General features: G+C 38.1%; 1 protein-coding gene across 1 annotated transcript in view; it reads right to left on the minus strand.

Annotated features, from left to right (window-relative positions):
• The window catches only part of thsd7ba (thrombospondin, type I, domain containing 7Ba), a 186,904-nt gene that overhangs the window by 14,668 nt on the left and 146,328 nt on the right, over positions 1–25,908 (minus strand). Inside the window, exons 17-21 of the mRNA XM_063499852.1 lie at positions 8,762–8,895; positions 7,451–7,610; positions 2,863–3,007; positions 1,004–1,119; positions 179–296 (exon numbers count right to left, since the gene is read on the minus strand). Coding sequence (XP_063355922.1) covers positions 179–296; positions 1,004–1,119; positions 2,863–3,007; positions 7,451–7,610; positions 8,762–8,895 — 673 coding nt within the window. The remainder of the gene's footprint in view (positions 1–178; positions 297–1,003; positions 1,120–2,862; positions 3,008–7,450; positions 7,611–8,761; positions 8,896–25,908) is intronic.

Below are 25,908 nucleotides of genomic sequence, written 5' to 3' on the forward strand. Positions count from 1 at the left end.
CACATACGCGTAAATATTTTAATGCATTTAAATGTATTCATGCACTATTCAACATCTTGGTGCATGCCTGAGTAGATGGAATAATGAGGCGCTGCATATGTAGTCCACCGTGTGTCTGTTTATCAGGTTGTCGTTCCCATGAATTTAAGTTCAGGGTTTTAGCTCATGATGTTTTTACCTCGACTCCCACAGCTGTGCGAGCATTCTGCCCACGGCGACCACTCAGAGAGCACACAGCTGACAGGACAGTTGACTACGCAGCTCTCCGATAGAATCCACTTGTTGATCAAGCCAAACTGTAGAAAACAAGAACAGATCTGAGAGGAGGGCTAGCTAATTATTTCCACTAACAAGAAAAGGGGGAGCGCACACATTTCCATATTTTAAATATGCTACAGTTCATTTCAGACAGTGGAAAAGCAGCAGCTGAAAATAAAACCCTTACAAAAAAACTTTCAGATGCTATTGAGCTGTTAACGTACATTATATTTAACACAGAGCCAACATCATTGCTACATTCATCCCATTAAAATTGCATTAAGTGGATAGTGCAGTATGATTCTGGATGTGCCAGAGGTTACCATACATTTTGAAACACAACTAATGTTTGGTTTGCTCCACAAAAATGAGACATCTTTTTACGTCTACTGTTATTCGATTACAGTAAAGTAAGAGCGCCATTTGTCTTTGCACAAATCAAGTCAATAACATTAAGTTCTGTTTGGCTTAGTGGCAAAGTTGGTATGAAATCAGATACACCATTTTCACTTAATCAAATTGGGCAACTGAGCTTTCAATAATAAATAAGTAATGAGAACAGAAACAAAGCTGCTGCACTGCAATAGCTGTCAATATTTCAGATTTTGCAAACTATAAGTTAATTTTGTGCATTTTTTAAAACTTGTATGGCTTTGGAATTTGACTTGCACCCAAAATATGTATATGTGTGATGAAACTTTTCATTTTTACATTAAACATCTTTAATTGTCTACACAATGATTACCTGCTCGCACTTCTGCACCTCCATAACCTTGCCATCGCTGCGAATACAGTCCAGGAAACGAAAACGTGATCCCTGACCACAGATGGCATTTTCACTCAGCTGGCATGTACTCCAGTCTAGACTCACACAGCAACATATCTTCATTAGTCTCACTGTCAAAGCGTCTTTTATGTCAACGATACTGGTCTACAACAACAGCAACATTCTGCACAAATCCCAACACGCCCAAGCAACAAAGCTCACACTCGGCTGTTTCTTTGTTTAGGAAACTCCATGAAATCAGGATTTCTTTGTCAAGAGAGACTTGAGACCATTGCACAACCACAAGACCACAATAATGAAAATGATTCACTCAGAACAACTATCCCAATCACCCAAACAACCAGACCAAATGAAGCAGTAACAAATATTGTACTCAGTAGTCTCTCATGGGGATGAGCGTCTCTAACTCAAAGCTGAGCTAACGTTTATTTCAGAAGTAGTGGTAATGAGGTGCACAGAACTGGGAACCAGTGTAACCATATTCAGTGATGATGAGGTATGATGGCAGTATGGTGTATTGAAACCAAAGGATTTGCTGGTAGACAGCATATCCACTGCAAAGCCAGCTCTGGCAATTTAGGAACCAAAGGCAAAAGATTCTGGCTATACTGGGAATAATTAACAATTAATAGTTGTATTAATTATTCACTATTAATGAATAATTAAATGAAATAATTAATAATTAATTCACTTTATTTCAATCCTGGATTCCATTCTGGCGAGTCTTACTGATAACTTCTTGCATACAGGCATGTGTGTGCCTATAAAGCTCAAAACCCACATAAAATGAATCTGCAACTGTCTTTTTGTTTATTTTATTTCAGTGAACTAAAACATTTGAGTTGTTCTCTCTTTGAGTGTGTTATGCACCATCCATATTGGAAAAATGTTTAAAAAAAAAACATCACTAAAAATGAAAAAAGGAGAAAACAGCTGTTCCAAAAGGAATCACAGCTATTTTTATGATAATACTTTTGTAAAGTTTGATAAATATTCTATATTGCTATTGCAATGCATTACTGCTACTTCAATACAGGAGAAATCTGTGTCAAAAGGTCTAAATCTAGCTTTCTAGTATGGAAACTGTCTTTAGACTCGCTCGGTGCACTGAATAAAGAAGAGTTAGGGAGGTTTCCTGACTTTATGTTATGTCTTGGGTAGATTTTAGATCTGCCTAGTTATCGTCTGACAGTAATCCACAGTCTCTGTGAAAAACTAGATCGTTCTACTGCTTGAAAATGAGCATGCTACCACACTTGCAGAAAGTATGTAAAAATAGCTAGCCTACTTTACTCCAACCAGTGCGTAGCCTTACCTTTAGGCTGAACGCACAGGTGTTTACCTGCTCCTTATGTGAGAATGACTAACACTAAATTACAATATATCTGTCTTCTGGCTTTATGCAAATGTTGAGAAATGTGTTTTATTGCTCTTTTTTCACCCCTGATGAAGCATCTTGCGACCTCCTTAATAAAACACCTTTATAAATGGGTTTTTTCATTGTTATAAAAACTTTATTTTTAAAGCAGTTTTACAATAAATAATAACATTTTTTATTAATATATTATTTAGCTATAATATTGGCATTATAGTTGTTGGATAAAGGGACTTTGTTGTGTATCACTGTGTCACAAAATAACTAAAAATGACTTAATCTTGTCCCTTGCAGTATACCACGACAATGGATGCATTCTTATAGCAAGTAAACTTGACCTTTTGCTGGTTTTAGGTACACACCCATCTTGTTTATGGGGCTAACAACAGGTTGTAATCATGTAATGTGAATTAGATCAGAAATGATGTGCAGATTGTCCTACCTGAGACTCTGTACTGGTAGGTGAAACATGTACTATTAAGAACACAGGACTCTGACTGGACCATCTCTGGACAGGGTGAGTTATCTGAAGCTGCGGGGCGCAGGATATGTCTGCTTCTGTTTCTTGATGTATCTTGGTCACATTGCTGCAGAATAACATAAAAAAAAACAACAAAAAGAAAAAAGAGTGATGGGATGATCAGGCAAAACAAAGCATCCTACAGCATCCGCTGTCTTTAGTGTTATGATCTACCAAGTTAAACATACTCATAGCATAAGTTATGAAATACATTGTTAATTTCTAAATATGTCAAATTTATTTGTGCCTACTTGTACTTCTTATCATAAGAAGTGACCTTTACTGCACTAATTTTATTTAGATTTCCAGTAATTCAAAGCTTAAAGTAATACCATTCGATATCAGCCGACAGCTGTACATCTCCCTAATGAATCCAAAGTGCATACTTTTTGTAGTTATTCTCAAGGACAAACTTGTTTTTTATAATCAGTAGCAAATAATCCAATAATTTATTCTCATAAAAAGAACATATTTTTGTTTATAACATGCTATGATAAACACATTTAATGAAAGAAAAGCAACCTGAATGAGCCAGCTCAAGGTGAAACCCTCATTTTCTCTTGACATGAGTGTTATCAAATTACACAGCACACAGCATTTAGCAGCCTGATTTTCAGCACAATGTGTCAACCTTGGGCAGAAGCTACCTAATAAAAGGTTTATGAGAATGAAAGCTGCAATTGTTCCTCTTCAATAGATCATTTCTATTGACATGATTATGGTTAATTGCTATGAAAACATCAGTGTTATAAATAATAGAAACTATTTTGCAAATGGAAAAAAAACCAAACAAAATACCCGGAAATTTACTTTATAAATAACCCTTCATTTGTGTTGTAGTTTACAGATAATGAAAACCTCTAAAAAACTGATGCAGATGCTAATACAGGTAAAAAACTTTGATATCAAATCCTGATTTCTGTATCATTCTCTGTTTTCTCTGTGTTTTTTTTATCAGTATAAATATAAATGTTTTTCTTTCCCAACATCCTACCAGACTGAACAGCAACACTCATCAGCAGTAATTGACACATGAAACACATTCGCTATATGGCAGCTGCTCCCTTCACCCTGTTATAAATAATACATATAGAGACTGGGCATCTAAATAATCCTGCAAAGTCAGTAAGCTAGGAGAACCTCGAACTTATCGACTTTTATACCACACTGTTAAATAATCAACCTCTACACCACACAGTTAAAGGCAAATGAGGACAATTATTGAAAAAACTGTTAGTTGAACTGCAAGAGTACAACATTTACTAAATATCTACCAACAAGGAGCGTTGGCAAATCATTGGAGTCACAATACAGAGGAAGCGAAATCCGTGAACAGAGGATTAAATGTGAACTGTCAGCTTGGTCTTTGGTTCAAATATTCTTCTAATAAAGGTCTTTGCATTTAGCTGCATTTGTATCTCTGCACCTGATGCACCACAACAAACACGTCAGTCACTGCCACCTCCTAATGAGAATGTGGTGGTGTGTGAATCTCATGAATCAGCTGCAGTCATTGTAGCTTTAATGTGTTCAGGCTCACAATCACAAAGCCACACACTTACATTTGTATGCTTCGTACAGAGACTCAAAGATTAAGATTTTTCCTTCTTATTAAAGTATCTCATTTACTATAAAATACACTGACTGTCCATTTCATTAGGTGCACCTTACTAGTACCAGGTTGAACCTCTTTTTGCTTTAAATCTTAATGGCACAGATTCAACAAGATCATGGAAACATTCCTCAGACAGTCTGATCTATATTGACTTGATTGCATCATAATGTTGCTGTAAATCTGTCAGTTTGCCCAGAAAATATTCCCCATGCCATTACACCACCACTATGAGCACAAACTGTTGACAAGAAGCAGGTTGGGGCCCCGCTTTTATGTAGTTTAAGCCAAATTCTGACCATAACAGCAGAAATCAAGAATCATCAGATCAGACGTTACTATCTAAATGTGATGAGCCTGTGCAAATTTTAGACTCATTTTACTGATCACTCACTGTGGTCTTCTGTTGCTGTAGCCACTGCACGTCAAGGTTCAACATGCTGTACGTTCACGGGTGCTCTTCTTTAAAACTGTTATGAATTATTTTGGCCCAGTGAACTGCTGCTCACTAGTAATTTTCTCTTCTTTTGGACCCTTCTTTTTGAACCGTACAGATGACAGTGTGGGAAAATCCCAGTAGATCATCAGTTTCTGAAATAAGCTAAAGCACAGCCCGTCTAGGACCAACAACCACTCGATAATCTGTGAAATTTCTTCCCTTCTACAGTAGATATTCCATGATCACATCTATGTGTGAATACTGAGGCATATAGTGCATACAAGTCACCAGCACACCTGCTCTGGCATTAACATCAGCACAGAAACTGTGTGCCAGGAGCTTCATGGCATGTGTTTCCCTGCTGAGCAGCTCCTGTTGGTGTACCGTGTAGGTGGTCCAGTACTTTTGACCATATTAAACAGCAAAATAATACTTGAGTCTGATTTACCTGAAAATGAAAACTGTAGTGTATTACAAATACTGCACTATATGTATTATAGCATGACATTGTACAGTAACGTGCAACATTACGTTAACAACACTAACAGTAACATTAACTTTGTATCTGGAAGGCATTCTGATTAACAGTACTAGTACACACAATTTTCTGTATTTTTACACCCAGTAATTTATGACACACAAAACATTGCCTTGGAGAAGTAAAATTTCCACTTTGGCCAGTAATGCTGAAATAAAACCCTAGTTTCAAAAGAACCTTGAAGACCTTCAAAGAAGTGTAATCAAAATCTACTCAAAACCATGCAGTGAAAACGATGTAGCAACTTGGTCATAATAGTAAAACCAATCTGGGCTTATTTCCACTGCTCTGCAATTTATGTCCTTTTAAAATAAACTTTGAGCTACAGTTCCATAAAAGTATTAGTTTAATCTAACTTAAAATAAAACAAGGCTGAGAAAAGGGAAGCATCAAACTGTTATTACCTAGTATGCTATCGTTTATCACTATGCTACCTTTGTACCCCACTGCAGCACACATCTCGTCACATACCTGTACATGCAGCACAATACCTTCATTCCAGCTGAGAGAGCAGGAATAACCAAGGGGTACAAAGCTTCTGCTAATTACAGTGGATGGGCATACTTTACATAAAATATCTCTGTTTGATCTAACATTATCACTTACAGAGGAGGCTTTCCCTTCACAGCATGAAGATGCAGAATCAGTGTCAAGCGTTATTTTCATCATTATCTCAAGTTGTTGAATTTTAGAGATTAACTTCAAGAAGCACAAAAATATTTGACCAAACTGCAGCGCAGTGGCATTTTAAGGTTGACAGCAGAGACTGTAAATCAGCTGCATACCCCGGTGTGTATGAGTAGACTTGCTTCATCAATTCTTTACTTTATTACTACTTTTATGTAGGACAGGATAATGTAAGGCTCACATATTTTATTTAAAATTATTTAGATCGATTGTGTAGATAAAATGTTAAGCTTACTGTATGTTAACATTTTTATTCTATCCTATTTTTTTCTGCATCAGTATATTTATGTTTCATGTACCTGAAATATTCTTTCAAGTGGCTAAATTTCAGTTGAGTCAGTATTTGATTAAACAAACAGATGCAAAAACAAACACCTACATCATGCGCAGAGCTTTCCTAGCTGTAAAAACAGGACTGTTTAATTAGCTCTCAGTTTGATGTTTTGCATTATTATTTCACCTACAGCATTACTGCAGTCCTTTAATGCTAAAGTGCTACTAAATACTGTAGACTGAAACACTGAATGAATGAGTAGAGTAGACTCAGACTAATTAGCTCGTTTCACCTCTCCTGACTCTAATGTTCCAGTCCAATGAACTGTTGTGTTTGACAGGAAACCTATAACACAGCTAAGAGGCCATATGACCAATAGCCTGTGGCTACAAACACTCGGGGACATATGTTACGTAGTTGCAGCCTGAGGGCTAACCTTCATTATAGAACAGAGGCATATTAATAAAATTCAATTTACCCACTTTACCTTAAACTATGCAGAAAATATTACAGAGCAAGTACAGAACAGTGCTTCACTGCAAATATGAATATATATTTATATATATATTAACCTATACTGAAGTTAGATAAACACATTTAATGTGACATGTTACAAAAACACCTGGTTTCTAATGACACAAATAATTTTATAGAAGGCCATAAAGCGCATTTGTGAGCCTGTTAACAGCAGATAGTTGATAGTTAAATGCAGAACTTAATGCACATACATGTTTTTTGCCCTTACTTTTTAGAAGTAATAAAAGGCAATAACGAAATACGTTGTTTGATTAGCTGGGTATTTGGCCATTTTTACTTGCAGCTTATACTGTAAATGCTTCATATATATATATATATTTGTTATTATGGACACAGTTGAAAGGAAAACGACAAATCAAGCAACTTACTCCCTGACAATTTGTCAAATAACAGCAGAAACGGCCACTAAATTCTGTTTCTTACCACAGGGCAGTTGCTCCAAGGTCCCCAGGGCGCCATGACACAGTCATTGGGGCATGCCAGATAGCAGACCTGGGCTCTGGGTGGCATTTCCTCTTGATCACACAGACTATCCTCCACAGTGCTGTCTTCCCCATTCCCCGTTGTTCCTTTCTTTACACACCTATGAGTGCAGCAGATGCAGCTGTGTAACAAGTCTCTAGGGTCCCAGCAGCACAACTTTTTTTTTGAATTTTAAAACCCATTTCTGAGTTTATGACTCACACTAGATTACATGTTTTTTTGGTCAGGTAAAATTCTTTGTTTTCACTCAAAATATAACTACAGATTGTTCTTCGTTAAAACGGCTTCAGATTAATTACATTTCAGGAAGAGTAACATATTGTTTGCGGAGATGGTATGGAATTGTTGTCCTGCAGCAGAGAGAAAAGATTCCCAGCTGGATGGTTGGCTTCAGTCGGATGTCCTGCTTAAACAAGTCTTTACTAGTGTGAGGTCATTATTTGTATCTCTCCGAAGTGGGTGAATTCATGATAACTGATGAACGAGTGACTGTTACCTAGTTTTACTCGCATAGAAGTAATGATTATCTAACTTTTAAGTAATTTATTCAATAATGAACTCTAACAGTATCTGTTATTAGTAGTCTTTTTTCAATCTTTAAAGGAGTAACAGTTAATCATGTAATAGATCATTCCTGTTACCCTGGTCATTCATTTTACAGTAAGTACTGATATTTTTACATCATTAGTGTACATTTATCTAACATGATAAATGTACAAACCTTAAACATTCAATAATTATAGGTAAGGGAATTTAGAACACTTACATATAAAATACAGTTGGTACTTTACACTTACATATAAAGTACAAACAAAATTTTGCTGACTATCTATTCTCAGAAGAAGAGAATGTACATAAGGTATTGTAAAAAACTCTTCTTTTCGAGTGGTTGATTAGCGCAAATTAGTTTCTGTTACTCACACTGAACAAGTCCAGATCAGTTTCTTTGGACACAATAACACAAAATGCCCAAATCAGTGTCTATTCTCTCCGACGATGCTTAATCCAACAGCAATGTCAATACTTCACTGTTTTCCTCTGTGGCTTTTTTAAGTAGCACTAAAAGGCAGTGCACAAAAATCTATCGACACTCATTAGGAAGCTGTGGATTGTTTTTGACTGTTTATTTTCCCTTGGCATTGCGAGTGCTGGGACCAGTGAGAGTGCCAGATTCAGGACCGTTGCCAGTCTGCTCTTTCCATTGTTGCAACGCTAGGCAAGCAGTCTTCTAACCCTAAGCTACTCACTGACCTGATCTTGCGGCTTTGGACTCCCTCCCCACAGGCAGGCAGGTCATCCACAGTGTTGATGGTACAAATGGACCAGGGCTCGGCCCTCCACTCGTATTGGCTGCATTCACTGTAGCATGGCAGAGCCTCATACACCTGTATGTACATACACACACATACACAGGAGGAAAAGGACACGTATAATAAACAATAGAAGGAAAGCACCTAAGCATGTGACCTGAAAAACTAGACATGCATACAAATTAACTCATACACACAGTGACCCCACCTGCCCTCCACACACAAGCATGCTACAAAAGGAAGAGTTGGTTGTTACAATTATAGCAAATGCAAGCAATGTAGGAACACTTTTAGTTTTCACACCTAATGAGGTGTCTCTGTACCAGAAACAGTATCTCACCTGGGTTTTCCTTTGGTAAAGATAGAAAAACACACCGCTTTGAGCTTTCAGGCTTAATTTCTTGCATGTGGTAGCATTTCCCTTCATGTTTTGTTTATTTTTACCATCAAGCACTTGTGTATTCTTGAGATGTTTTGAAGTCTGCGCCTGAGTTTTATGCCAGTCGATGTTCTTTATATTTTAGAGCATAAATGAGGCTTAAACATAATTAAAAGTTGACAAAATAATACAAATTGTGAGGACAGTCAGAGAAGCTAGAGAAAATGAAGGCTGTACTACAGAGAGGTGCTGAAAGACGTTTTATATACAGCTATAGATGAAAAGTATTTTTTCCACACTAAAATAAACCTGCGCGTGAAATGGAGAGAACAGCATGGGGTGCGTAAAACGACAATGAGCATGGCAACGGGCCCTTCAGCTGATGATGTAATTGGCTCGCTTTTGAGGCTATTCACTTTTCTCCACTCAGCCACTGAATCTGGCATGTCTGTTGAACCAAGGGAGCAGCCAGCACAATGCTCCTGTAAACACATGTTTACTCTCAATCTATGTAACTGTCTGCCACAGTTAAAGGTGCACTCTTGAGGACAATTTGTGGAGAAAGCTATGACAAGCTGTAATGGGTGTCACCGTGGTGTGTGCTCGCGAGTGTGTGTGTGCTGAGATAGAGACAGGGAATGAGTCTCGAGTATTCCCTCCCCTGCGGGCCACACAGATGCTTATTACACACGTCATCATCTCCCATCTGTCCCTGCAGATGCCCCTAGCTTGGTAAACTGGCAACTGTTCTTCTCACACATGCTCTGCTACTACTGCAGAAACACAGCACCAGCTGAAGGGCTAATTTTTATCACCCGAAGACTGATTTTTAAGCCATTTTCCTCAATTGCTACACTATTTATTCATCACTGATCCCAAACCTTTCAACGCGGGCTGGAGCGTCTCAGTTCAGGTTCACACAGGGAGTAAATTGCAGTTTAAAGCAGGTGTAGTGCAACAAAGAATAGGAACAGCCTCGCCTTTTTAGAGCGTATCGCTCATTCATATACATTCATACAGCACTCTGTTCTTCACTCCCCCCCATGATCTCACACCAGTGGCTAATTTAGAGTCAGTCAATAACTTTACATGTATGTCTTTGGACTGTGGGAAGATGCTATACATGTAAACTCCACACACACAGGCCCCAGATGACCGTGGGATTCAAACCAATCACTCTTGATATGAGGCTCCAATGCAAACCACTCCACCTTTCGAGTACAACTTTTGTCACACACACTTCATTACAGACGAAAGACAAACAGGCAGCTCTTTTATTCCTTTTAAAAGACTCCTAAAATCAATTTTTCAAAGATTAACAATACAATAATACAATTTCTTTTTAGAATGCTTTAAAAAACTATTCACGATATAATGAAGCCCTGACATCTTGGCAGTGTGAATTTCTCCAGTTAAAAAGCAGATGATGGATCCTCTAAATGCACTTCGGATAAATTACTTCCGTTTGTGTTGCACTCGAACCAATCAAACTATTGTTCTTTCTCTCGGCCGAAGGGCTAGAAAGGTCAGAAGTATATGTGACTTGGACAGATCCGGCATGCATTCTGTCTTCATTAGCTAAAGCAGAGTATACGTACAGAATGAATAGCACTGACCTGAGCCTGCGTGGATGTCCATATTAGCAGTGCATGACAAGCCAGAAGTTGGGGCAGGGGAGAGAAGAACAATGATATGATCATTAGTATAGATTTTGCCTGCAGTGACAGAAATGTATAGTTCTGCGTAAATTTGAAAAACTGCATTCTCCTTGGTGTTTCATTAATGAGGGTAAAGGATGATTAGGTACTTTATCATCTACAGTGAATCTAGGCGTCCCGGATAGTTTGCCAAACTGAATGACTAAAAATGCTGAGAGAGTTTTTAAAATGCTGCAGTTGGTTGTAACAGCTGTGCTCTGGCCAGACCTGCAGCTGAAGGCAACTCCAAGGAATTAATTTGTCTGGAGATGGTGAGCGGGAAGTCAGCGTGAATAAGCATATGCTCAGAGAGGCTGTGTGCTCTGTATCTAAACAAGGTTACTGAAAATAAAGTGTTATCTCACTGACAAGTTTCTGTTTGGGTAATTCTGAATGAGTTTAATTAAAACATTCGAATAAAATACACAGCTTTAGATTTAAACATTTAGTATATTCATTCAAAATGAATATTTACTAGACTTGTAATGCTTTTTTAAGCCAAATGATTCTTGAGATGGCAAATGTACCACTGCACAGTCATGGTACAAAGATTATATATTGTACCTTCTTTCAGTTATATGGCTTTACATATTAAAAAAAATAACAGAAGTCAGCTGATCAGACAAGGTCTTAAAATTTGGTAAAAGCAACCTCAAATGAGAGCCCGTTCTCACTCCCGAGGCGTAACATCCCGACGTTTTGTCAAGTCCTGCGGCGTTCCTGAGGAACGCGAAAGGTGACCTTCCACGTTGTTATGGTACGCGGCGGTTTCCAGCCCTGTACTGCAGCCCTAAACTTAACCTTATCACTAAGCCTAACCATAACCTTATGCCTAACCTTAACCATAACCTTATGCCTAACCATAACCTTATTCCTAACCTTAACCATAACCGTATCCCTACGCCTAAACCTAACCTTATCCCTAAACCTAACCATAACCTTATGCCTAAACCTAACCATAACCTTATGCCTAAACCTAACCATAACCGTATACCTAAGCCTAAACCTAACCTTATCGCTAAACCTAACCATAACCTTATTCCTAACCTTAACCAGCACTTTAATGAGGTGAAATAGTGTTTTCTAAAGCGATTTTAAGGGAAAAAGCGAAGATGTGTAGATTGAGTCCAAACGGTTCTCATGTGTCCGCAGTTTTCCGATGTCGTCACGTAGGAACGCCTTGGGTGCCCGAAAACGTAATATGTTGACGATTTGTCACCTAGCGTAAAATGTTACGATTTGGGAGTGAGAACGGGTTGCAAATGAAGAGCAACACATGTCATATTACGCAGTGTCATTACTTATTAAACAAAAACTAAAATGCAAAAGCAATGTCTGAAAAACGATGTACACCCTTACTGCTTCCATTGGAAGAAGGTAAGAAGTAGTCAGATGTTGTTAATCAAATACACTTGATTACTTGACCATCAGCCCATGCAAACACATCTATATAAGCGGACATTTTGCACTTTGCTGGTCTGAAGCATTCAGGTGTGTGTTAACACCGTGCCAAGGAGGAAAGACATCAGCAATAATCTTAAAGAAGCATTTGCTGCTGCCCATCAATTTGAGAACTGTTGTAAGGACATTTTCAAACAATTTGTCCATCATCCCACAGTGGCAGAGACAACTCACAAGTAGAAAACATTCAAGACAGCTGCCAGACTTCCTAGGAGTGGATGTCCCACCAAATCCACTTCAAGTCAGGCTATGTGCCATAAAAGCAGAAATTGTGGCAATTTGCTGCCCTGGAGCATTCAGATGTGCCATAACACAATGCCACAATCTTTCCAGGAATCTCAAATTCACCGAAAGGTCAGACTGTGAAATGTTGAGAGGAACCGCAAAAAACCAAAGTGCTACATCTCAGACTGTACAGGCCTCACTCATCATTAAATGTCCATGACAGTACAATTATAAAAAGACTGAGAAAGTAGGGCTTGTATGTGAGTGTTGTCAGGAGAAATCCTCTTTTCTCTAAAAAGAACAAGGCTTAGCTTTGCAAAGTTACATCAGAACAAACCACAAGACTTCTGGAATAATGTCTTTAGCCATAATGCACACAGCATCGCAACATAAAACACCCCATACTAGCCGTCAAGCACAGTGGTGAAGGCGTGACATTTGGTCATGTTTTGCAGCCACAGAACCTGAGCACCTTTCATTCATTAATTCAACTACGATCTCCTCTTATACCAAAGTATTCTATTCTGCAGTCAAATGAGAGCTTATCTGTATGACAGCTAAGTCTTGGCTGGGTTATGTAACAGGACAATGATCCCAAGCATACCACCAAATCCACAACAGAATGACTGAAAAACAAATGAATCAAGGTCTTGCAGTAGCTCAGTCAAAGTCCAGACCTCAACTTCACAGAAATGCTGTTGTGGAACCTTGAAAGAGCTTTGCAAAAATAAATGCCCACAAGCCTCAATGAATTGAAAGAAAGGTATAAAGAAGAATGGGCCAAAATTCCTTTACAATGATGTGAGAAATTGACAGAAAATGACTACTTCATGCTATTGCTGCTAAGGGTTCTTCTAAAAGCTACTGCATCATAGGGTGTACTTAGTTTGTTTTTCTTTTGGCAAATGAGTAAAGAAAAGATGGAAACTGTTGTGTGTTGTTTTATACCCGAGGTGTTTTAGAAGCTCTTAAGGCTCAGAAGGGCTCTTTTTTTTTCTTTTTTTCCCGATTATCATAACCCCATACGTAAAACCTTGGAATTGAAACAGGATTTAATTTCTTTTGACTGTATATTCTTGTGCTGATAAATTCCCATTAATGCCAATGCAGCCATTTTTTCCTTGTCATTTTGAATCATTCTTTCATTTATGCCTTTTTTCCACTTGAATTGCATTAGAATAAGTAGAAATATTTTCACTTAAGACAAGAAACTATATATTCAGTGAACACTGACTAAAGTCCCATATTTACAGAGCAATAAACAATCTACTTGCAAGACATGGAAATAAAACTCCTGCTAGATGCTAATTCGTACATGGCTCGTGTCCAAAAAACAAATACACACATACCTACTGTACTCTAGAAGTTTACCCAGTGATGCGCAAGTGCACATAAAAAGACAACACACCTATACACAATCAGATAGATAAAAGACCAACACAAAAGGACGTGAAGCACCAGCAGGGCCTTCTGCAGGGATGGCATTTTATTGTAAACAGAGAGAAAATGGAACACGAAGCCTTGATGCTGAGCAATCTATTCTATAAATCTCTTTCATAGTGTCATTGTGTGCCTCCAACTTCAAATAGACTCTGCAATTATTGTCAGTAGGCCCATAGATGAGCTAAAAAACAATGGCACCACTGAGAAACACAGTAGGATCTATTCTGGGGTGATGATGACCTCTAAAATACACTCATGAGATGATAACTTAAAATGTGTCAAAATACAGTATAATAGAGCCTTGCTTTTGAAGACGTCAATTTGGGATTTTTCAGAAGAGAAACGCAATACTGCCGAATGAAAATACAAACAAACTGATTTAAGATGACAGAAGATGAAGCTGGGATAGGAAAAGAACAGAACCAGAGGTGGCAAAAGTACACACTTCCTGTACTTAAGTAGAAGTACAGATACCTGGTTAAAAAATACTCCAGTAAAAGTTGAAGTGCTGAAGCAAGTTTTTTACTCAAGTTAAAGGAGAAAAGTACAGGCTGTTAAATGTACTCAAAGAAAGTAAAAAGTTACTCTTTGAAGTATGATTCTACTAACTATTTTTGTGCAAAGGCAACTGAACCTTGTGCTATTTAAATAACTAACTCGTTTCTGTTGTCTAGATTACCTCAACACCTAAACAGTAAAATGAGTCAGGAGATACCAGGGGATTCAGCAAGTGAGCTTTAGTAGGTTTTCTTATGTGATCTGCAGACCTGCTGCTCTTCGTGGATTTACACAACTGAATTCAACAAGATGTCAGTACTTTCACAAGCTATGGTGGCTGATGTTGATCCCCTAACATTGACACTATGCTGTTTATACTGTTTTTTCATTAGACAGACTTATAACACTAAGATTAATAAACTGAATTCCAAATTTATACTGAGTCACAGCCATTCTGTGAATGTACTCTTTCAACACGCTATACTGTATAGCCATGTATAGTAGCCACAGTAGAAGACCATTGTTTAAGCATTGTTTAAACCACTGTAGTTGTTTTATGTTGCGAGCATCACAAAAGCACATGGCCAACAGAGACCTGACCGTAGCTGCACTTAATTTAAACAGTTGGTCATTGACCATTGAGTTGGTTCTTATCATCCTCACTCTCTCTTATAACTGTCTTCCAATTAGTTTTCTTACTATCAAACACTTTCATGAACCAAAGCCCTTACAAGATTTACAGTCTGTCTAACATCCCCTTTGGACCTACTGCTGTGTTGGCTCTACCGCAGGGCAACGCCGTGACTTTCTGTAATTACACAAATTGATTGGCAATCATGCTTTGAAATAATCTCCTTTTCTCATTTATTTTGTAATCTATTACAAGAACCTAGCTCACCAAGACAGGAATACATTAGCAGAGACATTTTGCAAGTACTTAACCTTGCACCATAATAATAGATGTGGTCAAATATCTTTTTCCACATACAAGAGCCTCAGCATCCGCCCTTGTCTTTTGCAATTTATATCACTAGTGTATGTGAAGAAATTCTGTTTCAAATAAAAGAGTCCAACTGTAAACACTTGTGAAGCCGTACAGTGAGCTAAAAAGGACAAGTCCACACTAACTGTGGTGTTTAACCTTATCTATAACTTCTGTATATTTACAAAACTGGGAATATGTCTAAAAATTCACGTGATATGAGAATATGTGTATGTATATGGAAAATTTGACAAATAATTTGCAGACAGTAACAAAAATATATGTGCATAAGCATCAATCTCAGAGCAGATCCCACAGATGTGGGAGCAATGGCCATTTTTTCAGGACTTGTGGTCTGGCCAGCTGATGTCAGAACAAAGACCCATCCCCGTTTTGTCTGGCGGTCGTGGCATACAAATTTTTAAAAAGAGGCTGGTCAGTGGTTTTGAGGTTTGATTCCATTAACTAACAAAGTAACTACAAAAAGAAAACAATTTATTATTTATTATTATCTTTTCTCTATAACTTGCTTTGGACATGACAGCAGTTCTACCATGAGCTTCTTGTTCACTGCTGCATTTCCATTCCTTAAAACACAAAAAACTTGCCACATAATTCCCATGCTCCGTTGTTATGTGCACAGCTGAAATGCCATGGATGATTCCAGGATGTGTCAGGGTAGTGGCTGGCTTCTGAAAAACATGACCTTTCTGCAGTATTTCCCATAAATATTGTTATTTCCTTCTATGTGAACTTTTCGTCTTCCACTTTCACCCATTAGTCACAAAAATACTACATCAAATAACAGTGCAAGAAAATAATTTGTCTTAAGAATAATAATTTATTACTACTGGGCATATTCCTCATAGTTTTGAAATGTTTATTAGTGCAAAATGGCTTTAGGAAGCTCAAAGAAACACACTGGAGATGTAACAATGTGACAACAACACCCTGTGAAGCTAAAGTAAAAGAAACACCTGCAAGCTGACTTTTGAATATAAATTCAGAGTTCGTTTTTTGAAAGTGTCAAGAATTTGGTTTCATCCAAGACATGTTTAATTAAAGAGGTGCCATCATTTTACCCACAACATTTAACTTCTGGAACCATTCTGTTTGTTGACAGAAACATCTTTTTACATTGGCCATCGACATGCGTTTCTGATTTATCAGCAAAAACACCTGTTTATCTCGTTTGTAATTAATTAATTTAGCTATTTTGCCAACTGTTTTGAATCTAAATGGTTAAATAGACTCCTGCACATTTTAAAATGAATGCAGTTATCTCTTAGAACACTTCAATATAAAAGATGAGAGGTGAAAATCACATATAATCAAGCTACTGCTAAATGGGTAGCACAGTAGTGCAGTGTTTAGCATCGTCACTTCACAGCCTTTGCCTGGTTGTCTCTGGATACTGACAGTTGTTAGATTACTTAATTGGTACAGCTAACCTTTTTTATAACCCCATTTCTGAAAAGGTGTGTAAATATTGTGTAAAATTAAAAAAAAAACAAAACCCCAGAATGCAATGGTCTACATATCTTATAGATCCATATTTTATCCACAATAGAACATTTTAACATATCAATAGTTCAAACAAAATGTACCACTTAGGAAAAAAAAGATGCAGTATGTTGTCTGGCATTGTCTCGCAAGGTCTTCTAAAAAAAGATGTGTACAGCATTGATGGTGCTTGTCTGGATGTTCTGGGTATGAGCTCCTCAGGCACTTATGCACCCCAAACCATCACCCCAAACTGGCTTTTGAACCCAGCATTGATAACAAGCTGGTTGGGCTCACTTACCAATAACTTCCTGAGAACTCAGGAAAAAAGCATCTTTCAGATTAACTTTTTTTGTGATTTCTTTTTGGAGCCAAACAAGGTCACCCAAACACTTGAAATATCATTGGAAAGGCCACAGTCATGATGTGTTAAATAGGGGACTATTTAGCACATCAGGACTTAGTGGGGAAGCTCAAATAATTCAAAAGATATAGACCAAAAAGAAATGTCCATTACAGAGGACATAAATGAATAGGCTGGGTCTCAGGAGGGTAGTCCGAAGGACATAGTGTCCATCCATGTTTTACAAAAAGAATTTCAAATTTTAATTTGTGTGACAACACCATTTAACTTTTCCTCAGTCCATTTTTAAGGCGCTTAGGCCAGGGAAGACAGCAACATTTCTCTATCATGCTCACATAATGCTCCTTTGTATGATAGCACTTTCACCTGCATTTGTGGCACAGTGAACTTTTATTGACCTGTTGCAAATGAACCTAACTACTTGAAAAATGCTGTTCCTCTTTAGTTCCACTTACTTTCCCAGCCTTTTATTGCCCGTCCCAACTTTTTTGAGATGTGTTGCTGCAATCAAATTAAAAATGATTTTTTTTCTTCAGATTTTTCATGAAGTGTCTCAGTTAAAGAATTGATATAGGGGTTTACATTTCACACAGTGTCCCAACTTTTCTGGAATTGGGTTTCTATTTGCTTTTGATCATCTGGTTGGCTAGAGACTTTCGAAGGGGTTTAAAATGTAGCCTGTTTGAGAATAATGGCAGCACTTCAAACTTTCTTAACAAATACGCAGGGTCTGGCTTACAGGGGGAGAATATCATTTACCCAAGCAATGCCCTTAGTTAATTACACCTCAATGGTCATCAGAAGCTCCATCAGAATATGACTACAAAAGTCTGTCTTTCTAATGAAGCCAATGATGAGTTCACCATCTGGCTGCAGCCAGGTAAGCACAAGACATCTAACATTAATCCTGCAATTTGGGAGCCATCCATTCCCTTGAGTTGCTATGGGCTGTGTTTGATTTTCAACAGAGGGATGAACGAGACTTGACTGAGGAAAATTATCTGTATACACTAATGATTCCAACAGAACGGGGTGTACCCATACACTGCATATAAAAATGAATGTAGGTTTTACAGGTTTTAGAGTCACACTGGGAAACTTTGGTTCTCTTTAACCTTTTAAAAATATTCTTGATTTGCTTATGATCTCAATCACTAGTTTGAAATTTTATTCAATACAAGACATTCATTTTGTCAACTGTAATCAAAAGGACAATACAGCAGGGTATGCTTTAGGCCAGAATAATTTGCGACTGATGGGTCACTACAATGTGATCATGCAGTGTGCCTCAGTTCATCATTGTTACGGCCCTAGCTGGGCCTCCTGAAACTGCCCTTGTGTGGGTGTAGTGTTTTCTCTCCGCCTCTTCCTCTCTTGCTCCACCCCTCTGTCTCTCTCTTGCTCTTCTCTCTCCCCAGGACACAGCTGCTGCTCATTGGCCTCATTTACCACCTGGGCCCAGTCAGCAATCACCTCTCTGACGTCATATAAGCTGGGGATGAACTGGATGTGAGAGGGTGGTTTTTCTCTGGTGTTCCCACATTATGTGTCGAAGGTGTCGGGAGAGATCCTATAGTGTGGAGTTGTGGAAGCAGTGTGCAGTGTAGCTGCTTCACGTGAGTAGTGTGGGCTTGTGGGCCTCGGCAGCAGTAAAGCTAGCTGCTGCTAGTGACAGGGTGAGCTGGTGGGCCCCTGGAAGTGCCTCCTCGTGGTGTGGAGTTTTTTGTTTGGTTGTTGTGTTCTTTGTTGTTGCAACCTTTTTCCTTTTTCCAAGTGTTATTGGTAAAACGGCGTTGCCGGCTCTTTATGTTAAGATTATCTATAATAAAGACTATTTTATTTACTAAAAACACCTGTCTGTTCCCCTCTCATTCTGTTCTGGACCCATTTGTTACTGGTCCCCTCACTCGCATGCCTAGACCCCTTCCGGGGGACGTAACAATCATACATAGACTTAAAAAAAAGACAATAGCTTTCTGTAAATGCTCAACTCAAGCATGTTCTATTTTCAATTCATAGTGTATATTAAATCTTTGGTGCAAGAGAATCGCTGTGTGTGAATGTTATAATACAATAATATGCTAAATAAACTTCATGCAGTGATAAGATGAAAATGAGTTAACACCACCATACTGGCAAGGATAGATGCACATAGTATATGCCACAATAATATAAACACTTTCAACAAATTATTTAAAAAGGTATGGAAATTACCAACATGACACACTCATAACTATGACATAACATAACAGTCACGGAGATGAAGAGAGTCCCTAAGAACATTTACGACAAAGCAGAACAGCTAGTAACATCAAAGCAGCAGCTATCAATGTTTTCACAGAGCCCGAGAAGTAAAATGCCTGAAAGTACGAACAATCAAGTGCCTTTATGGTAAGTATAGCCGATGCTGTACTTGCCAAATCTCAAATTTGCACTTGAATAAGGTAAGCAAAGCAGCTTATATTACTGAATAATGTCGCAATAATTGTGTACTTTGGGCTTTATTTTTGCTGCACTGTGAACAGTCATTATTGAAGATTTTCGAAACAACAAGACAGGGGTGCCTCTGTTACGGTAGGTCATACAATCTGGCATACAAAGAGCTCTCAAAAGCATTTATATCTCAAAAATATTGCACATAATGGCTGATATAGTGTCTGTCACCACTGCACCCCTATTTACTCTGGGGCAGTGCAACGGCCCACTTGTGTGTCTTGAGTAGAGGCCAAGGTTCCTGCAAGATTTATCATATCAATATTGATTCATGGTACTTTTCACAACAGTACAAAGTGGTGACATTTACACCAAAGCAACAGTATGCAGAAATCAAGAGAAGCCAAAAGCAGGTATAACCTTTGTTTTCAAAGTTCCATGCACCGGATGAGCATATGCACACAGTCTGCACAAAAATAACTAAATATTTGCTTATGGCTTCAATTTGCCTTCTGCTCAGTACATTGCACCACTACATCTTACATGCTATGTGAACTATTTTGCTCGTTATATTTGTTGTGCAACCTTATTTGATGCGCAAATGAAGACAGACTTGTTTTATAAACTAGAACAAAAATATGTTATATTATAAGTTATATAACATTTCCTATTCGTCATATTAAAAACATTTTTCGTTATGCGGTTATCCTGAAGCAAATGACATGATGACTCACAGCTGCTGGCTGTCACAGTAACATGAAAGGCTTTCTGGCTTGAGAATTTTTCAGGAAAAAAAAAAATGACATTCTGAGATGACTGAATCTAAGCTGACAAACCCAGCTAAAATAGCTAAAGGCATTATGGGCAAGTTTTGGCTGCTTGTGGAAGATGTATATCCAACACTGCTCGCAGAGTTGTGCATTCCCATCGTCATATGAACATGATGTGGCTCTCTCATCTCTGGTATATATGAAAGCAACTGTCTGTCAGTGTAGTCAGCCCCGTGGGTTCAGCTCCCTTCACACATCAGTATGCAACAACTGCCTCACGTTAAAAAGCTTGCATTTTTCTATTGGTTACTCCATAACTGTAAGATAAATAACAGTGATATATTATTATTAATTTTAAAACATAATTTATCAAAAAAATAAATGATGGATGGATAGATGGAAATCATATTAATTGTATTCAACTATATGTGTATATATCTATAGCTAAAGACCACGTGTTGGTTTTATTCCTTGGGCAGAATCCTACAATTAGTTCCATAAAATTTGGGCTAAGGAATACAAATTTTTCTATATTTTTCCTCAGTACACCACCGCAGTTAAGTTGTAGGAATTACAGCCACTTTTATACATAGGCCCTCATTTTCAAAGGCTCAAAAGTATCTTGACAATGAACTGAACTGACCAGGTTTAGGTGTGGGCAAATCGATAATCTGGTGCATTCTTAAAAACAGGGAATGCACTGGCTAGCTTAACGACATCAAAAGGACCCCAGAAACATGGAATGCTAAAATGTATCGTTTCCAAGTCTTGTTTATAATTTAAGAACACTCCAGAGGAAGTAGGTATATTATTATAAAAGTCTACAATGTAGAGATGGCAAAATGCAGACCACTGGTTACACTAAAGAATAGGAAGCCAGGCTTTTTCAGAAATTTTCTGCAACCCCAGAAAACATCGAAAAGTCCTGGAAAAACAAAAAAAAATCTCTGAAAACTCTTTGGACAGATCAAACCAAGATAAACTTGTACCAGAATGATGGGAATGAGAATGTTTGCAGAAGAGAAGGAACACCTTATGAGCTGAAATATATTCCATCATCTGTCAAACATAATGGAGACAGTGTTATAGTATGAGCATGTGTGTCTGCTAGTTGCCCTGGACCAGTAGTATTCTTGATAATGTCACTGCATATAGAAGTAGCAGGATGAATTCTTATGTGTACAAGGCTATTCACTCAGATTCAGTGAATTGAAGGTTCTTTACAATGTAAATCGGTAACGACTCAAAAAAACAAAACACAGCCAAACAACCCAACAGTTTCTAAAAGCAAAGAAACAGGACACCTTATCAACATATTTAGCTAGCTTCAGCAGACAATGTGTGTTGGTAACAGTGGCGGTCCTAGCCTTTTTGGCGCCCCGGGCGAACACTCCCTCTGCCCCCCCCCCCCCCCCCCCCACACACACACACACACATAAAACATATTAAGGATTGTACATTAACATAAAACTGTTGTCGAAATTCACCAGAGAAACACACACACACACATGAAGAGAGAGAGAGTATGCATAGTATGCAAACAGCTACCAAACAGCCATCATAATTCGTCATACAATGAGAACAGGACAAATCAACAATTGACAATGACTAATTAATATTAAAATCTGTAACATAATGTATTGTTTGGAGTTTAGTCTGTTACTGTTACTATTTTTACCATTTCGTTTTGGAGCAACTGTAACCCACATTATTTCCTTAGGGAATAATAAAGTATTCTGATTATGATTCTGATTGTTTCAGGATGACCTGCCATTATCCAATGACACATCTGCTTACTTGTATCTTTTGCTCATTTCTCCTCCTCTTCTTTTCTATTTTTTCTAAACTGAGCACCTGATGGCTTTGAACTTTTCTTGTCCATCTTCCTTTGGTTTTAATTTTGCACTCCAGTATGAACACAAATCCCCCAACCCGAGGATCGCCACAACTTAACCTAATAGACCTACACCTTAGTTCAGATTCAGTTTGTCTAAGGTGTATTTCTGGGATTTCACACAACCCAGGATTCAAATCATGAATACATAATGGGCTTGGATTTACATCATTATGAATGAAATGTGCTCTATTTGGAAGCAGCCGGCCCCCCTCCCCTTTCAACAGGTTGTGTGTGAGACTTTAAATCATCAAACTGTAAATTATACATTTTAAATTGTTATTGATCCCTTTACCTCTAATCCTAAAGTGTATATTTATTTTCTTACTCTTCTTATATTTATTGTTTGTTTACTTGCACTGCTGTAACTGGAGCCTCGTCGTCTCGTCTCTCTACATACTGGACTGTATGTAGCGGAGATGACAATAAAGTTTACTTTGACTTCAGCAGCAAGCAGGCCGAGGGCTCTCGCGCTCACTTTTCGCGTATAGAATTTTAAAAAATATAATTTTTTCAGTGCAAATAATAAGTCTGTATTATAATGTCTGGTGTTTTCGTGTTTGTTGTTTTGATTTTATTTTGTTTTATTTTGCGAGTTGGTTATTAGATGCCGCTCCAGTCAGCCAGTGAATCCCCCGCCGCCCCGCCATCTCCTCCCTTTGCCGCAAGCAGCAGGCGCACCTCGCAAACGGAGGGCGCCCTTACTCCCAGCAAATGGGCGATTCCCAATATGCGCTGGCTGATGTTGGGGCAGCATGCGTACGAGCAATTTTTATTTTTTTTTGCCGATGCCCGTGATGCCGCCCCGGGCAACCGCCCATGTCGCCCGTATCAAAAACCGCTACTGGTTGGTAAGAATGTTAGATTCGATGCGAAGGTTGAAGAGCATTTTATTTAGTCTGGCTGGTAGGAGAACAGCACACAATACAGGCTCTAAGGTAGGTAAAACTCCCAGAACTCCAATTTCCCAGCACACATATGCAGACTCAATTATTTTTTAAACTTGTTTATAACTTCAGTTTTGGCATAGAGACATTAATAACGGTCACATGTTCATGAAGTGTGATTAGCTAATCCTCACAACTTTAACGGGACCTTGGTTTAGGTGTAATTGTATAATGCATGAACAACAGACACATCTTTTAATCATTTACTAAGTGAACGTAGTTAATTATCCTTCCAAAATATGGATTTAAAATCTGTAGAGAAAATCTGATAAACTAAAACACTTGAAGCCAATTTACACCAAATGTATTAAAGATTTATCAACAAGAGCTAAGCCATGAGGGAAGACTAGATAAATATCAAAAACAAGTGCTGACAAGACTAGTAGAAATTTAATCCTGTTTTAACCAACAGCATCAAACATTTACATGTGTTACTGAAAAACAGAGTGAGCTTGGGTATCATAAACAGCAGCACCATTAGAGCTTAGCTTGGCAGCAATACCAGCAGACACCATGACATTTCTCATCAGTAAATGTGTGGTTGAGATAAAAACCAAATTGTCAGTAAATTAAGGCCTATTTAAAACCGTGTCTCTCCATTTTCATTTTCTTTTCTCTAAAGCAAGACACTGTTACCCAGTAGGATCAGCAGCCCCGTAGCTTACTGACAAATACATAAACACCCATTTGAACGGAGCCAAGAGATCAAGCAATGGCCAAGAAAGCACAACATACCTTCTTTTGACTCTCTGTCAAAACAAAACAGAGTCTGGGAAATAACTGTTGACTGTTGTATTGTATATACACATATATATACATATAATTTACATATACGTATGTATTCAAATGTAAATTGGAATTCTCTCTTACCTTTCAAAAAAGTGGCATAGTTTTTTAAAAATAATTAAGGAATTTCTTTTGGGACTTTTAAACAACTGTGATGTTTGATGCATGCAACAAACCATATTCCCCTGTCCTTCACACTGACATTCATACAGCACCTACTGCATATATACAAGGCTTTCTCTCTAATAGACACAGTCACCCGCACAGATTGATGCATCGGTGCAGTCTGGTGACAGAATAAGCCCAAGATTGAACCGCTGACCACTACTGAACTGTTTCTAATTCAGTACAAAAACAACACTGTTTGTAAAAAGTTATAAATTAAATATAATTATTCATTCTAATAGACGAGACAGATGTAGCATCTTCCTTTGAGAAATGGAAAAAATGCAGAAATCAACAATCAAGTCAGTGAAACTGTTCAACTTTCTAATTTAATGTAACATATTTCACAGCATGCGGATTTTTGTTATTTTGTTTCAAAGTCCACAAGGCGCGCAGCAGGGAAGGCAATTTTATTAATTTTGCATCTTGCTTGTTGTTCACCAACAAATTCTTAAAACAGCATCCACAGACAAACCGCTTAGCACACATAGTGCATACAGTGTAGACCCCAAGGCCTTAACAGAATTAAGACACACCTATGTGACTGACATTTTTTGTGTTATATGGAAAGTGAATATAGTACTTGATATGTCAGCATTTGGTGGTAAACACTTGGAGTTTTGATGAAATTCAGATATCTCTAGTAATTATAGAGCCAATTTGTGTTTGCCTTGGAGCTCAGCTTTGACATCTGTGAGCTCTCAGTGGCTATCTCTCAGGGCATCTTGTGTTTAGCAGTATGCTACAAATAGTGGTACTCTTACATTAATGAGAAGGGGTTCATCATTTCATTAGAAAGGTTTTTGGGTGAATTTATAATTATGTTTAAAAATGTGGGATATACAGTGGTGTGAAAAAGTGTTTGCCCCCTTCCTGATTTCTTACTTTTTTTGTATGTTTGTCACACTTAAACATTTCAGATCACCAAACTAATTAAAATATTAGAAAAAGATCCCCAAAAGTTGATTCTGTTCATCTGGTTTTCAGTTTTCAGTGAGAGAAACGTTTCGTCACTCATCCAAGTGAATTCTTCAGTCTCAGTTGAATGCAGGTTTCCCCAACCTTATAAACAGTTCTTTTGTACAATGACTAAAACTAGCATCACTGACAAGATCTTCAGTGGTGCCTTCCTCCAGAAGGCACAGAGTCAGCTGCTCAATGAATGGGTGAGACAACATTTTTTTTTTACCATCGATGTGCTAAAATCAAAAGAGGAGCAGATCTGACAGAGACTTACAATGTTTCCAGATGAGAATACTCTTCAAAAGGTGTTTGACTTCACTAAGAAGGCTCGTCTAGCACAGCATGAAAAGTCTAAGACCAGGCAACAAAGGAAGTTTGACCTACTTATTGTGCGTTGGAAACACCAGCAAAATATGGAAATTCTAAGCGGCCAGACGAGAGAAGGATGCCGCACCGAGGATGTGGACAAGTGGGTAAAAAATGTGTCTGACAGACAACTCACCCAAGCAGACAACAACATCCTTGCAAAAGGGTTGCTGTGACACAGAGAAAACTCCCGCTAGTAGAACTGATCACAG

Source organism: Pelmatolapia mariae, linkage group LG16_19 (assembly GCF_036321145.2).
Source record: "Pelmatolapia mariae isolate MD_Pm_ZW linkage group LG16_19, Pm_UMD_F_2, whole genome shotgun sequence".
NCBI classification, from domain to species: Eukaryota; Metazoa; Chordata; class Actinopteri; order Cichliformes; family Cichlidae; genus Pelmatolapia; species Pelmatolapia mariae.